Here is a 13,664-nt window from a genome sequence, read left to right on the forward strand (position 1 = left end):
TAGTCATTTACCAGGATGTTGGGTTGACTCCTAAATCCGTTGACCATTCGCTTGGGTATGCAGAGCGGACCTCCGTGCTGAGAGAGGTTAGTCTACATATGTGCCTGATTCCTGCCCATGAAGTGCATACTAATTACAGGTTGAAGTGCTTATAGATTTAACCATTAATGCAATGAGTACTATAAATCATGAACAACCGTCGAACAGAATTGATAAACTAAAAGACTAGATATAATAATCGCCAAAAATCTCACGGAAAAACTTCTCAAACGTCTTCACGTCCACCTCGGGAAAACACGAATTATGTATTCCCCCCTTCGGCCTCCAAAACCGACCCTCGCCCTGCACCCCTCTCACCAGAAACCAGAAATCTACCGGAAAAGCACTCGGAGCACTCTTCAACTCCACCGGCGCATCATCCGGATTCTTAAGAACATGATGCGCCGTCTCAGCAGCCATAACATTCTTCCACACCCGCTTCCCAGAATACTTCTCCAACAATCCCGCAATCTCACTATAACTGATATGATCACTGACAAAGTTGACGGTGGTATTCTCACTCGACTCTGGATGGTGAATCGTCTTCACCACGAACCGGCCTAGATCGTCAAGATGCGTAAAGTCGATTTTGGCCTCGGGGTTGCCGACGATCGGGAGCGTGTATTCGTTTACGTCGGTTTGCGTCCACGGGCACCACACTTTCTCGCGCGGTTGGTTGAATATGTCGCCGCAGCCGATTATCGTATAGGTCATTTCGCCTGAGCTGATGGCTGGGTGGCGGACGACTTGCTCGTTGCATTTGGCTTTGATGTTCCAGATCTACATTTCATCAGCTTCCGGTTAGGGCTAGATATTACCCCCTGTCCCGGGGTGGGAAAGAAAGAAACATACAGGATGAAGATACCCATACGTATCCCCCGGCTTCCGATAAATATGATGCATCCCATACTCACTCGGATAGAACCTCTTCACGCGCGCATCCCACGCCGCATCCTGAATGACCGCCTGCGCCTCCAACGCCTTCCCATTCAACGCACTAATCACTACATCCACGCCCTGCAAGACGTGCGAGAGATCACCCACCGTAACCAGTGACAGATTAATGACTTTCGTGTCCAGATTCGGGGCTCGGTGCGCTCGGGCTTCTGCGCCTGGGGGGATGATTTGCAGAATGCGGAATTGGGACTCGGAGCTGAGGAGAGCGCGGAGGATGGCGGTGCCGATTTGGCCTGTTGCGCCGAAGAGGGCGATTGTTTGGACGGTCATGGTGGTTTTTCTTTTTTCTTGCCGTGTTGCTTCTGGTTTGGATATCGCTGTCTTGTATATAGGTGTAAAGTGGCGTATTTATTACTTCAGATATTGCCCCAGCATCACTTGTACGTCATGTATACAGCATTCGAACAGATAGCCAATTCCATATAAACAATTCTCAGACACTGTATGTACAAAGTGTAAAAAAAGCAAGCTCATGCATTATCAATTAGAATGCAACTAACCATCATCTCTCTTCTTCCCCTCGCTCTTGCTTGTTTCTCTAAACATCAAAAAAGAAAATTAAAAAATCTTCTCCAAACCAGACAAGGCAGGCAGCCCAGTTGTTGAAATATCTAACCACCCAGTTTCAACTCATGATACATGTCTATCGTGAAATCGTTAGTCGTACACATCACCACTTTGCGCTTAGCGGATTCTCTTCTCTTTCTCGCTCGCTCTCTTAGTTCGGCTCGGGGGTTTCGTGTTCTTTTCCCTTTCGCCTTCCAAAATATCACATTCAACTTTTATGCTTTGCTTCGCGGGCCAACGGGATGGGTGTTTTGAAAATTAATGCAGGAAATGTAGAATAGGTGTAAATTTATTACTGGCCGTTTCCTAGGATTAATGCTCGTGCTTGATTCGGATCTGTCCCGAGGACGTTGATAAGGTATTCGATGCTGAAATTATATTAGTATGAGTTATAAACGTAGAAAGTGAAAAATATCTCACCTGGCATCTGAGGCCAACCTCCGCTTTTCCTTTTGGAATTCCTGTTGGCATTTCTCCCAGGCCACGGCTCGTTCTTGAGGCGCCACGGTCTTGATACGGACCTTGAATGATGCGCTCACGGGTCGGTGGTCTGACGCTCGAACTTCATGTCGTCGGTACTCTAATTGCTTGATTCGTCCCAAGCCCCGGTAGAGTACCCGGTCACACCATGCAGGAGAGCGCTTCTTTTCACTCGAGTCATAATTATCTGTCCCGACATCGTATTTGTAAGTTGGGGCAAACAAAATCGGGGCCTCATTGAAGGCCCGGAGACGGAAACCTGGGTTCTTCCGTTTCGATGCAAGCAATTGATCGCGCTCTAGCAGCTTGGGTAGATTGTTGTTTTTGACCGCGTCGATGATAACGTTCCGAGGAATTGAGTCGATGCGGTAGTTGAAGTCGCCGTTTAAGATACAAACCTCGTGGTCCATGATCATTGACCCGTCTCCGCCGCTCACAAAGTTATCCGAACGGGCCAGAAGGTTGTTTTCGGCCGGGAAAGGCTCGGCCTCTAGAATTGCCGCAATATCGTTATTACGGTGTGCTGTTTGAGTCTGTCCGGCTGCTAGATGGCAATTCACGAAGCAGAGAGAACTGTCATCGAGCACAAAACGAAGAAGGAGAGCACCCTGAAAAGTTAGAAGTTGTGGGGTTTAATCGTATGCGGAACTTACCTTATTTCCATGCAATCCACCCATTCCTCGCTTCACTTCAGCAGCGTTGACGTTCTTGATTCTATGGCGCTCCTTGTGTTTGACAAAGATACAGGTGAAAAGGCCAACCATATTTGATGTGTGCAGCAGGACGTAGGACTCTTCAAGTGGCATACAGTCGTTGATGCATTGAGTAAGGTGCTCAATCCACACTCGGTACTGGCGACTCATATGCTCCTTCTCGCCATGTTCCTTCTTTTCCTTCTTTTTGCTGCTCATAAGCAGGCTCTCTGAAAATACCATTAGCGCGAGACGGGTATGCAATCAAGAAATACACTTACTGGCTGTGATTTTCTTGTTCTCCAAATCAACAAGCTCCTGGAATCCAAACACCAAAACCTCGGGCGGGTTCTCTGGATGAATTGCATCTTGGATGAAGTTTGACGTACGAACGCTGCCTGGGGTTGAAGCACCGGCATTCCACGTCATAATAACAGTGTGGATCTCACGGAATTTACACCACTCCACGTCTCTGTGCTGCATCCGCATTTCTATTGGATGTTAGTATAAATCTGAAAGAGCAATGTAAGGTAACAGTGAGAGAGTCTAGTAACTTACCCAACCAATCATCCTCCAACATACCATCCCAAAGACGGATACAATTGTCGGTTCCTAGGGAGGTAACTTGCAGACGATTCATGGTCCACACACTGCTGGTGTCCAGTAAAAAGCTACAAACCGGGCTATCGTGTGCCCGCCAATCCTTCTTCACAGTCCACGGGTTCGTGGTCGTGTCATATACATAGATCATACCGGTCTTGTAAGCCGCCCACAGATAATCGCCAACAATACCAAGGCAATTGATCTTGTAAACGCTTACATTGATGACCGCCAGGCATGCATAGTCCACTGCGGAATAAACGGTGACCTTGCCGTCCGCATGGCCCAGGTATACTCGGCCGCCATCCTTGGAAGTGTATGCACCGGAAGTTACATCCCCGGAGTGCTGCAGCCCAAGAGGTCTTTTGAGGACCTTGAAAGAAGTATCATCACGTGCATTCGGGCGATAGACATGCACTTCTTTGCCAGCAGCCAGCCAAAGTTTATCCTTAACAACCATGGAGAATGTCTGGTTCCGTGCAACGCGGTCGTAAGGATTATGGTAACTATACTGGAGGTTCGGTGTTCCAGTTTCATCCGGCGGCCATACAAGCAAACGACCCTCATCATCTACTGTCCACATTTCCTTCTTGTGTCGGAGAATTTTAACAACCTCGCGCCGTGAAGGGTAAGATCTTGATGTTATAATCGACCGAGTAGAAATATCGACTTCGTGAAGATCTCCAGAGCTCATACCCAGCCAGAGTCGCTGCCCCTCATCTTCCAGTCCTTTCCCGGGCTTGAATGCGAGAGACAAACTTTTGACAGTCTCTCCATGACTCAGGCTCATGATCTGTTCACCCGTCGTAAGATCCCAAACTCGGGTCAAGTACCCAGTCGTACACACATACTTCCCACAAACATCCATGAGCCGAGTATCATATCTCGTCCAGATCTCGTTAGGTCCAGTTTTAATTACTGGAGGTCGCCTACTGGCATTGGACGAGTCAGGATAATCGGTCCGGGAGATAGCTGGCTCGTCCATGTTTTGTTCATCTGTCTCTATCTCTGGGAGAGGTGGCGGTGCTCTATCATAAGATGATGTGGGAGGTGGTCGTTCATGAGTAGGTGTAGGTGGAATTGGTCGTTCGTATGTCGATGGCGTTGGAGGCGGCGGGGCGCGTTCGTATGACGGTGTTGGTGGCGGTTTATTTTCTCGAGAAAACGATGGCTGTCGCTGCATCTGAGGAGGTTGAATCCGAGGGGTCTGGATTCCTGAGGGTACTTGCGATGCTTGCTCATGTCTGGGGCTCGCTATCGAATTCGCAGGGCCATCGGCATATCGTTGTCTAGATGGAGAGACACCACTTCTGCGAACTGAAGGATGGCGAGGTGGTAGACCTGGCCGATCATACGGGCTATCGCTGATTGTTTGAAGTTTCTGGGAAGATATAGAGACACCAGACATTGGCTCCTGGGATGGTAAAGACTGAGCCTGGGGAATCTGCACCATCAGCGGCTTCGTATCACGCGTGGGCTCTGGCATCGCCCGTCTCCGGGAGAAGCCAAGTTCGCGCGGATCTTGCGTCGGTCGTGGAGCTGGAACTGGCGATCTCCTTTCATCCATTGAGCGGCGAACAGGGGGCTCCGCAGAACGAGAAGACGAGCGTCCGAGCACCGATGCTCTCGCCGTAGGCCGTTGGCTCGGCGATGGCTTCTCAGGACTACTCGGCGGCGTATTAAACGGCGAAACCGCCTCGTCTGACGAAGGTGGCTGTCTGGGAGCGAGCGACCCTGTATCTTGTTTCACCAAGGCTGGTGGTTTCATGGGGATCTTCGGCTTGTCGGCGCGGTTGACAGGCGGAGGCAACGAAACGCTCTTTGTTTTCCGATCCGAGCCCTCTCGTGGAAGAGAAATAGAATTCGAACTTCCCGGCGACAAGTGCCTAACCTTTTGTTCGGCGGGAACAGGCAATGGAAAGTTAGGCGTTGTCGGCCGGTTGGCGGGTACCTGGGGAACAGCTCCCGCAGGCAACGACTCGCGTGACGCATTTGGCGGGCTCCGGGAGAACCTGATATCATCGCCCTGCTCCGGAACAGGGTCAAACCCGTGCGGCGGTGATCGAGGCGAATCCACCGTTAAAGTAGGCCCCAGTTGCGGCGAGGAGCGCAAGTTTATGGACATGGGTCTATCATGACGTCGACCGGGCAGCGGGCTGGGTCGCGGCGGGGCATCGCCATTCGAGTGTTCGAGGCTTTGGCCATTTTGCGATTCTGCTGCCTGGCCCCAAGGCGACCGGGGACGGGACAGGTCGAGAGAGGCACGAGAGGAGGAGCGGGTGTCGTCGCCAGTTTCGGAGGACTTTAAGAATGAAACCGAGTCGCGGGGGGTGCTCGGAGCCGCGGAGGGGGATCGACGGTGGGCAAGGCCTTCGAAGTGTGAGAGGAGGGAGGACACAGGTCTCTAAAGATAAATGTGAGCAGGAATACATTTTGTGGAAGAAAGGAGGGGATGGGAGGCGCATACAATGGGAGCATTATCCGTGTCCTTATTCTTGCCGGTTCCCTCCATGACCACAACGAACAAATTAAAGATTATCGATCAAAGAGATGGATCATAGACCCTTCAATTGAAATTATAATGAAGACTCCGCTGCATAGGAAGTCTGGGGTGGAGATGGAGAACAATGCAAAAGAGTTGCGGAGAAGACGACAATAATAATAATAACGAGGGGCGGAGGTTCGGGGGGGTAAAGGCAGTTTAGGCGGAAGCGGTCAGGCGGAATTATAAGCCACGAGACAGTGTAGATAGAGATGAGAGAAGGAGAGTCAACTGATCATCTGAAGAGAGGACGGGAGAGATTATCACGATAGTCAGGGGGGAGGAGAGGGGAGGAGAAGGTGAAGATGAAGATGGGCGGGAGGCGAGAAAGAGGGAGAGACAGAGAGTGGAACGGAGATGCTGTCAATGTCAATAGTTAATAATAGCTCCGTGATGCGTAAGTCCAGAAGAACTCCTGAGGATGAACGGAGACGAGGGATTATTTATTGGTACCTGCAGAAGCGGACTGAGTAGCACAGGCTTATATCGACCGCATCAATAAATCAGGATAATATCAAATAAGAACTGCAATAGAACGCATTCCCCATTCCTCCTCATACTGACTGCTCTGTGAGCCTCATCATCAGCCAAGCCCGTGGATTATTTTTAGCTTCTTCCGCCCCGAAATTCCATCGCCGTCGATCTCCAACGAAACAAAAAAAGAGCCCCCGTTTCAGCTTCATCTGGAGAAACAGGACAGAAAAAAAAGACTGATCAGTTCCTATCTATCATAATCATGTGGTACGTGACTCCTCCTAGAACTCGTCATATTCGCCTGCTCTTCTTTTTTCCCATTTCAACAAAAACTAATCTCATCACCCCGCAGCAAACACATCCTCAACGCCCAAGTGTCGATTCGATCCCCCTGCTGTAAGTGCTATCTTAAGCTCGTTCCATACAAGCCAAACTAATATATTCTTCTTAATGAAAAAGGCCGAAAATGGTTCGACTGCGCCGAATGCCACCAGGAACAAGAAGCCCACTCTCTCACCAAAACCACTGAAATGGTACAACACCCCGCCTTTTCTCCTATCGCCCATCACTACTCCATACGCCCTCTAAGATACAGAACAAAGTTGGCTCATACTGGGGATATGATAGGTCTTTGCCTGTAAGAAATGCAAAAAGTGTTTCCGCAAGGATGCCGCCGAATTCGAGGACTGGTATATACACCCCTTTATCAATTCCCCTGGAACCGTTACTAATGAATCTACAGTGACGAATACTGCCCTCACTGTGACAACCACTACGTGATTGAGGCAAAGACACCTATGCCCGCTTTGCAGGTTGAGGGTGAGGATGCGCGCAAGGACTCGAGGTACATATGCCTTTCTTCAACCTCCGCCAGACACATACTAATGGCAATAGAATGCTCAAGGATGAGCGTGTGCGTGCTGACCAGGAGCGGACCATCTTCTCCCTGGGCAATGATATCTCCGACCGGTTGGGTTAGATTGAGTCGCCGACTGTTTTACGATGATTACGATCTGATGCCTTCCTTGCTCTTCATCCGGCTAACCCCCCCGGCTACTTCGTACCGACTTTGTATATCCACCCCAATCCCGAAGCCCTTATTAGATAGATATCCAGCGGCTGTATCATCTGGTAGAACAAAGAAAAAGAGAGAGAAAAGTTGTTGTTTTTTCTCCTTTGTCGAAAGACGACGCTTTTGCATAAATAATTGGAAGAAATTAAGAAAAATCAAGTCTCATGATAGCTTCACGTAATTCTAGTATCCCCAATCTATTCGCCACCAGGTCGTGTTAGGATGGCAGCAGTTGTGGTGCCACCGCGGCCAGTCTTCTTCTTAGCAGCCTCCTCCTGCTTCTCGGTCTCTATGCTCTTGACGTAGGCCTCGATCTGGTCATCCGGCAGCATCTCGATCGTCTTTCCGGGGCCCATGATGGCCACCTCGATGTTCTTGGCGCCCGTCTGCACCACCTCCAACAGCGACTTGATGGTGAGCTGAATCGTCTGCTCCCGGTCCATCTCTTCCTGGTGGTTGCGCTCGAGGAACTCGCGGACGGTCTTGCTGGAACGGCCGATGGCATTTGCTTTCCTATATTTCCAAACAACCCCGTTAGTCACCATTCATCCACCAACCCCACTTTCACTGCAACCAGACAACAACATACCAAGCAGAATAAATACCAGAAGGCTCAGTCAAGTATAGCCTGGGCACATCATCGTTCGGGTCAAAGCCAACAACCAAAGTACTAATTCCAAAGGGTCTAACACCACCACTCTGGGTATATCTCTGCTGCACACTGGCGATGTACTTGGTGATGTATTCGATGCTGACGGGGTCTTCAACAGTCAACCGGTGCGACTGGGCTTCTAGACGGGCCTTGTCGATGAGAATGCGGGCATCGGCGTTCAACCCAGCAAAAGCGAGGGTGACGTGGTTGTCCACCAGGGCGATCTTGGAGGGGGTGATGCGGGTATCTTGGAGTTTGAGAGCGGAGCGTTTCTCGCAGCCGAGCACGACGACATCTTTGCCTTTTACGCCGACAGCGCAGGTTCCTGGATTTTTCATAAATGTGTTATTATTGGCAGCTCTATTGGTTTGGTGGGATGAGCGATGGCTGAGTGTGTACCTCTCTTGACAGCCTCCATGGCATATTCCACCTGGAAGACGTGCCCATCAGGGCTGGAAGGTTGGTTAGATAGCTGCAGCTAGAGCTGTAAATCGTATAATCCGCATACCTGAATACTGTGAAGTGTTAGAATAAGATGTTTTCTCCTCATCAATGACGGTCCAGGTAACTAAGGTAGCTTAGCTGTCTTACCTGAAAGAGCTCGGTCGTATCCGGACATTACGGGCGAGGGGTGATGCTATCAACGGGGGAAAGATAGATATGATGGAAATTAACGATTAAAAACAAGAAACCACAGTGAAACAATGCGTGGTACGTGACTGAACAAGTGCTGGGGATTGAGATATCCGTCCTAGACGATGACGGGATGCCGCCGGTTGGAGGTGGACGCGAGTCCCGCGGTTGCCTCCAGAGCTCCCAAGCGCTAGCGCGCGGCTATTTCATACACAACGATGCCCAACCTACAGTTCCTACGATCGAATTAAATAGAATTAAACGGATTTCTGTTAATTATGACAGCAATCAGAAGCATCAGAGTTGTGCAAATAATCTTCTTTCCAATTTGGTGATCAATCGATATTGATATTGACATCGCAGCTGAGACGGAGTCAGTAACAATGAAATGCACATTTATCCACTCTTCTAGAAACTACCACAGAATGAATAAAACACATAAAAAGTGCTACATCAAATGGATACAACGAGAAAAAGATGAGGGACCAGAGCCGAGCTCCGTGGGTCAATAAATGCGAGACACCGCTGTCCAAATCCTGCACTTCAACCCTGACCGATGACCCAGTGCAACCCAGAAGACAAACAAGAAGCCATCCGCTAGAAAGCAATCGCATACAGCGACAGGAGACAGAGCAGAGGGAGAAAGGACAGGGCAAAAAACAACAGCTCAAGTTGGCCGAAGTCATGCATCCCAACAACATCCGACGAAATCCACACCATCGATATCATATGCTGGTGGCCCTTCGTAATCATGTACAAGACAATTGCTGAAAACAATGTACTGTGTATGCGTCTGTACCGCTTGAGAAAGAAAACACCAGCTTTTTGTTCTGTGCGAGGAAAGAAAAAAAGAAGCACACAAGAATACCAAGTAAAAAACAAGATGAAAGGAAATTATGGACATTCAAAAATAATCTTCGCGCAATTCCCCAGCTCCTGCTCCGTGTGCCTCGCATATGTCCCAAATGATCTGTTGTTGCTTGAAATTTTTGCAGGCTCAAAAGTGATCCCCCAACACCTCCAACAAAGTCCATTCCATTGTATCCCATCCCTGATCAACAGACCGTGATTCTCCAGTGATTCCTATTGCAGAACAGCGCAGTGATAAACATCGGAAAACAAAAAATATCTAGAATGCAATGCCACGACATGCTGAACTTCGACAATCCGGTCTACCGTGCCCGAATGTCAAAGTAAAACGAAAAATGACAGATCTTAAGATCAAATTGAATGTGCAAACATGCCCACCAAGGGGGGAATAAAGAAATGAAGAGAAGAAAAAATGAAAAACAAAAGATAAAAACAAAACCAATGGGAGAATCGACGTAGAAAGCGCCCGTACCACCTGCCTTTTGCTGTCCCAGGAGGGCTGTCCAAGCCCTCAAACATCGCTTTCAAAGACGGAATAGTAAAACATGCCGAAAAAAAGGACGGACGGAATGACTGCGAGACGAGGTAAAAAAAAATCCCTGATTGAAACGACGACACGCTACCGGCCTGCTCCTCCCAACCAGATGCACCAGAATTCCTTATACAAACACGCATTCAACGAATATCGACCGTCACATATACCCACAAGCGATACCTTCATATTGACAACCAAATACGGGGAGACCAAAAGTCAAAAAAAAACACCTCCCTGTTTTATTACCATGCCTGTTTTTTGTTTGTGTTGATTTTGTCTTCCCCGATTTATGCTGCGGGAGACTTGTTAGCTCCGGCGCCGTTGCGGCGAGGGTGGCCATCATCGGACACGGTCAATCCACCGAGACCTGTCGAAAGGAAAGCAAAGGGATCGCTAGATCCATCGTTGCCGTAGAAAGCACCGTTCGAGGCACTGGATGTACCGTGATCGGCTCCGGTAAAGGCAGCCTGCGTGGCGGGGTTCGCAAAGGAAGCAGCAGCCGAGTGGGAAGTGTTTGTCGACCCATATCCAGCGTTCATCTGGCCCATCGGGGGGTACGCTCCCGGAGCGCTACCCAAACCGGAGGGCAGGGCGTAGTTGTTAGGGGGACCGCCAAACTGCTGGCTGAAACCACCGAAACCACCGGCAGTCGATGCGAAAGGAGCCGGGGCCGGGGTGCTGGTCATGGAGTTGGGGCCCATGCCAAAACCAGAGGGAGGGTCCATGGGGGACGGGAAGGCCGAGTCGGCAACAACGGCTGCTCCAGAGCGAGGAGCACCGCAACGCAGGCAGTTGATGTTCTTGGCGAAGTTATGGTAGCCACATCCTTCCGAACCACACTTCCAGTCACCAGCACGGAAAGGAACAACACCACCGTTGCCTCCCATGCCACGAGAGTGGCCCATTCCGTGACCACCGTGGCCCATGTGAGGAGGCATCATAGACGGCGGGCCGTAGCCATAGGCTCCATATCCCATCGGGTCGGGGGCCGCAGCCATGGCAGGGAACGAACAGCGGAAGCAAGCCGTACGGCGCTGGAAGTTGGAGAATCCGCAGGACGGGCAGGTCCAGTCACCAGGTCTGGGGCGGTTCTTAGAGGGAGGGAAAGGAGTGAGGATCTCCGCGGCACGGTCAAGAACGCGGCTGGAAGAGGGAGAGACCTCGATGGCCTTCTCATTGAGCGCACGGCCGTTCATGCAGAGGCTTTCAGCAGCCTGGAGAGCAAGTCAGTATAGACAATAACCATGGAGAAAATGAAAGCATTTGCATACCTCTTCATGGGATGAGAACACAGCAAAGCCAGTTCCAGTGGGCTTGTGCTGGTCCGGAGTACGCAGAGTCCAAAAAGCGATCGGGCGGCCACCAAACTGAGTGAACCAGCTCTCCAATTCCGACTGAGTGGTATCGTGCGGGAGACCGCTCAGGTGAAGCACCTTGCTGCGTTCCGTCAAGAAAGCACGAACGTCGGCTCTGGCATCCATGGGACGGGTCAAGATCTCCGGGTGCTCATGCGGGGGTTGGGACTTGCGGATCAGACCTCGGAGCACACGAGCGAGTGTGATGGATTCCTCCATGGCCCGTCGAGGAGAGGCGGGGGCCAATGCCTGCAAGTGGAAGGGAAGGTTGTGTTTAATAGGAGCGGAGGACTGGACGGGTTCGACTTCGAGAGCGGCGCAGATGTTGGAGAGGGAGCTAGGGCCAAAAGGCAGCGACTCGGGGTGGTGGGTTTGCCATCTTTGATACTCGGTGCGAAGGTCAAAAGTACGCGAGTGCTGGAGGTACGGGGGGAGAACGACGGCCTTGTCTCTGGCCTCTCGAGGCAGTTGAACACGGAGATCCCACGAGTCCAAGGTCACAAAGGCGAACTCGAGGTTCTTGCTGAGAAGGTGTTCTTGGGCAAAGGCGTCGAAACGGTTGATGGCATCGCGGAAGGTACCTGCCGAGCGGACGTGCTCCCATGTCAGAGTGGTCAAGCTCGCTGTCGGAGACCGTCAGCCATTGAACCAGCAGACCGATACATCCGGGGGAGAGATTGAAGATGTTGATGCACTTACTGCAGAGAGGCGTGATCGGGGTGTTGACAGGTTTGACAAGGACACTTTCCCGGTGCAACTAATAACACACAAAGTCAGCGATAAGCGGCGAAATGGGAGTGTTGTTCTTCTTGGTATGTAGCGGGCCTAAGCACACACCCCCACGAGGGGAGGGGACAAAGGTAAAACATGAAAGTCTTAAATTCAGATTATCAGGGAATGGAATGCCCACCTCTTCGCAGGTTTTCGTATCCAACAACATCCATCCCAATTCGATCACCTCTGCCGAATCCTTAGTGACGTAGACGCCATGTTCATCGCAGGTCGTAGCAACATGGATGACAATGTAGCGATCCAGCTTCGGAGTGGGTGCTGAAACGGCTGCCATCTCTTCTTCGATTGTCTCGTTGTTTCGCTCACCAACTGGGGGGTTGCGGCGGCAGGGGGGTGAGGGACGGGACGGAGAAAAAAAAGTGTCTCTGCAAGGCGAGCAAGAGACACACGGCTCACGACAAGGAGAATGTCGTGAATCGAGAAGCAAGGCAAAAAAGGAAGAAAAAAAGAAGAGGGAGGGGAAAAGAAAGGAAGGAGAAAAGACAAGCGGAGGAGGAGGGGGAAAGAAGAGGTAGAAGGAAAAAGAAAAAAGTCCCCCAAGGCCAGGTCGGGAGAGAGAAGGAATGAGAAGGACGAGGTTCGTTGGTGGTGGAGCGTCGAGATTAAAGAAAAGTTTCGGGTTTCTGAGGGGAAACTACGTAGACACACAGGCCCAAACTGGAACCAACCGATCGAATATGATCTGATATTATCGTTAAAAAGACAGGTCTATAATTATCGTTTGGAAAAGGCGATAATAATTATCCCCATCCAACATGGTGGTTTGTTGAGTGCCAGACAGGCAGGACGAGAAATACAGATTACGACCGACGAACAACTCCTCTCTCTACTCTCTCTCCAACGGCCAGATCCCTGTCGCTTGCTCTTTAATTCTTCCTGCCTGTGAGACAAGCAATTTATTCCGCTTGTTTGCGAGTGATTAATTCATTTAATCTCACTCGATTCAAGCTGTTCTATCTATTTCCCATGTTGAATAAGAGCAGTATTAATAACTAACAGTCGGAGGCAATTCAGGAGTCCTCCGGCGTGCCTCATGTCGCTGTATGTATGTGTATCCCATGTATTGATGTATGGCGCTGTACGGGATGGTATCAATACTGGCCAGAACCATCCAAAGTCAATTCCCATATAAACATCAACTCATCCAAGCATCCGTCCTCCTCGTGCTCACACACTCAGCAGGAAAAAGAACTTCAAAAAAATCTGAAAGGGGTTCCTGTCTGGCTATCTCGTTGTTCCTTGGATCCGGCCTCGCATCCGAAGGCATCTCCACCACTAACAGTTTTAGCAGCGGTGCTTTTCACTGCGAAGGGGACCCACCTGACAAAGGCGTGGCGCTAGCCAGATTAGTGATGCTGAGTCAGTCCGTGGTCACGTGGTATTATACAACTGACAGCAGAAAGA

At 50.3% G+C, this 13,664-nt stretch overlaps 5 protein-coding genes across 5 annotated transcripts; 1 reads left to right on the top strand and 4 right to left on the bottom strand.

Moving 5' to 3' along the window:
- Positions 1-27: 27 nt before the first annotated feature.
- Positions 28-1,560, bottom strand: ASPWEDRAFT_592927 (uncharacterized protein). Its single transcript, XM_040838444.1, has 3 exons — positions 892-1,560; positions 131-819; positions 28-77 (listed from the first exon to the last, which is right to left on the bottom strand). The coding sequence occupies exons 1-2, from the start codon at positions 1,264-1,266 to the stop codon at positions 226-228; spliced, it is 969 nt and encodes a 322-aa protein (XP_040686463.1). The 5' UTR covers positions 1,267-1,560; the 3' UTR covers positions 28-77; positions 131-225.
- A 129-nt stretch (positions 1,561-1,689) lies between these two features.
- Positions 1,690-6,223, bottom strand: ASPWEDRAFT_592727 (putative inositol polyphosphate phosphatase). The gene is made up of 6 exons (XM_040838442.1): positions 5,803-6,223; positions 3,294-5,739; positions 3,017-3,226; positions 2,697-2,965; positions 1,984-2,651; positions 1,690-1,931 (listed from the first exon to the last, which is right to left on the bottom strand). The coding sequence occupies exons 1-6, from the start codon at positions 5,845-5,847 to the stop codon at positions 1,856-1,858; spliced, it is 3,714 nt and encodes a 1,237-aa protein (XP_040686464.1). The 5' UTR covers positions 5,848-6,223; the 3' UTR covers positions 1,690-1,855.
- A 390-nt stretch (positions 6,224-6,613) lies between these two features.
- On the top strand, positions 6,614-7,330 carry ASPWEDRAFT_29932 (CHY zinc finger protein; the record flags this gene model as incomplete). The annotated part of the gene is made up of 6 exons (XM_040833343.1): positions 6,614-6,618; positions 6,704-6,747; positions 6,811-6,884; positions 6,979-7,040; positions 7,094-7,195; positions 7,246-7,330. The coding sequence occupies 6 exons, from the start codon at positions 6,614-6,616 to the stop codon at positions 7,328-7,330; spliced, it is 372 nt and encodes a 123-aa protein (XP_040686465.1).
- A 290-nt stretch (positions 7,331-7,620) lies between these two features.
- Positions 7,621-8,723, bottom strand: pre6 (proteasome core particle subunit alpha 4; the record flags this gene model as incomplete). The annotated part of the gene is made up of 5 exons (XM_040832072.1): positions 8,667-8,723; positions 8,584-8,590; positions 8,475-8,527; positions 8,013-8,400; positions 7,621-7,936 (listed from the first exon to the last, which is right to left on the bottom strand). Exons 1-5 carry the CDS (start codon positions 8,692-8,694, stop codon positions 7,621-7,623), a joined length of 792 nt encoding a protein of 263 aa, XP_040686466.1. The 5' UTR covers positions 8,695-8,723.
- Positions 8,724-10,400: 1,677 nt separating this feature from the next.
- Positions 10,401-12,534, bottom strand: ASPWEDRAFT_115207 (putative RNA binding protein (Arp); the record flags this gene model as incomplete). Its single annotated transcript, XM_040828565.1, has 4 exons — positions 10,401-11,327; positions 11,385-12,091; positions 12,168-12,225; positions 12,379-12,534. The coding sequence occupies 4 exons, from the start codon at positions 12,532-12,534 to the stop codon at positions 10,401-10,403; spliced, it is 1,848 nt and encodes a 615-aa protein (XP_040686467.1).
- Between the last annotated feature and the right edge of the window lie 1,130 nt (positions 12,535-13,664).

Source organism: Aspergillus wentii, assembly GCF_001890725.1.
Source record: "Aspergillus wentii DTO 134E9 unplaced genomic scaffold ASPWEscaffold_6, whole genome shotgun sequence".
Taxonomy (NCBI): domain Eukaryota; kingdom Fungi; phylum Ascomycota; class Eurotiomycetes; order Eurotiales; family Aspergillaceae; genus Aspergillus; species Aspergillus wentii.

Coding starts and splice junctions, on each gene's coding strand:
- ASPWEDRAFT_592927 (XM_040838444.1), bottom strand. CDS start 1,266: ATGACCGTCCAAACAATCGCCCTCTTCGGCGCAACAGGCCAAATCGGC. Junction 820..891: donor CGTATGGGTATCTTCATCCT/GTATGTTTCTTT, acceptor GATGAAATGTAG/ATCTGGAACATCAAAGCCAA.
- ASPWEDRAFT_592727 (XM_040838442.1), bottom strand. CDS start 5,847: ATGGAGGGAACCGGCAAGAATAAGGACACGGATAATGCTCCCATT. Junction 2,966..3,016: donor GAACAAGAAAATCACAGCCA/GTAAGTGTATTT, acceptor TGGTATTTTCAG/AGAGCCTGCTTATGAGCAGC. Junction 2,652..2,696: donor GTGGATTGCATGGAAATAAG/GTAAGTTCCGCA, acceptor CTAACTTTTCAG/GGTGCTCTCCTTCTTCGTTT.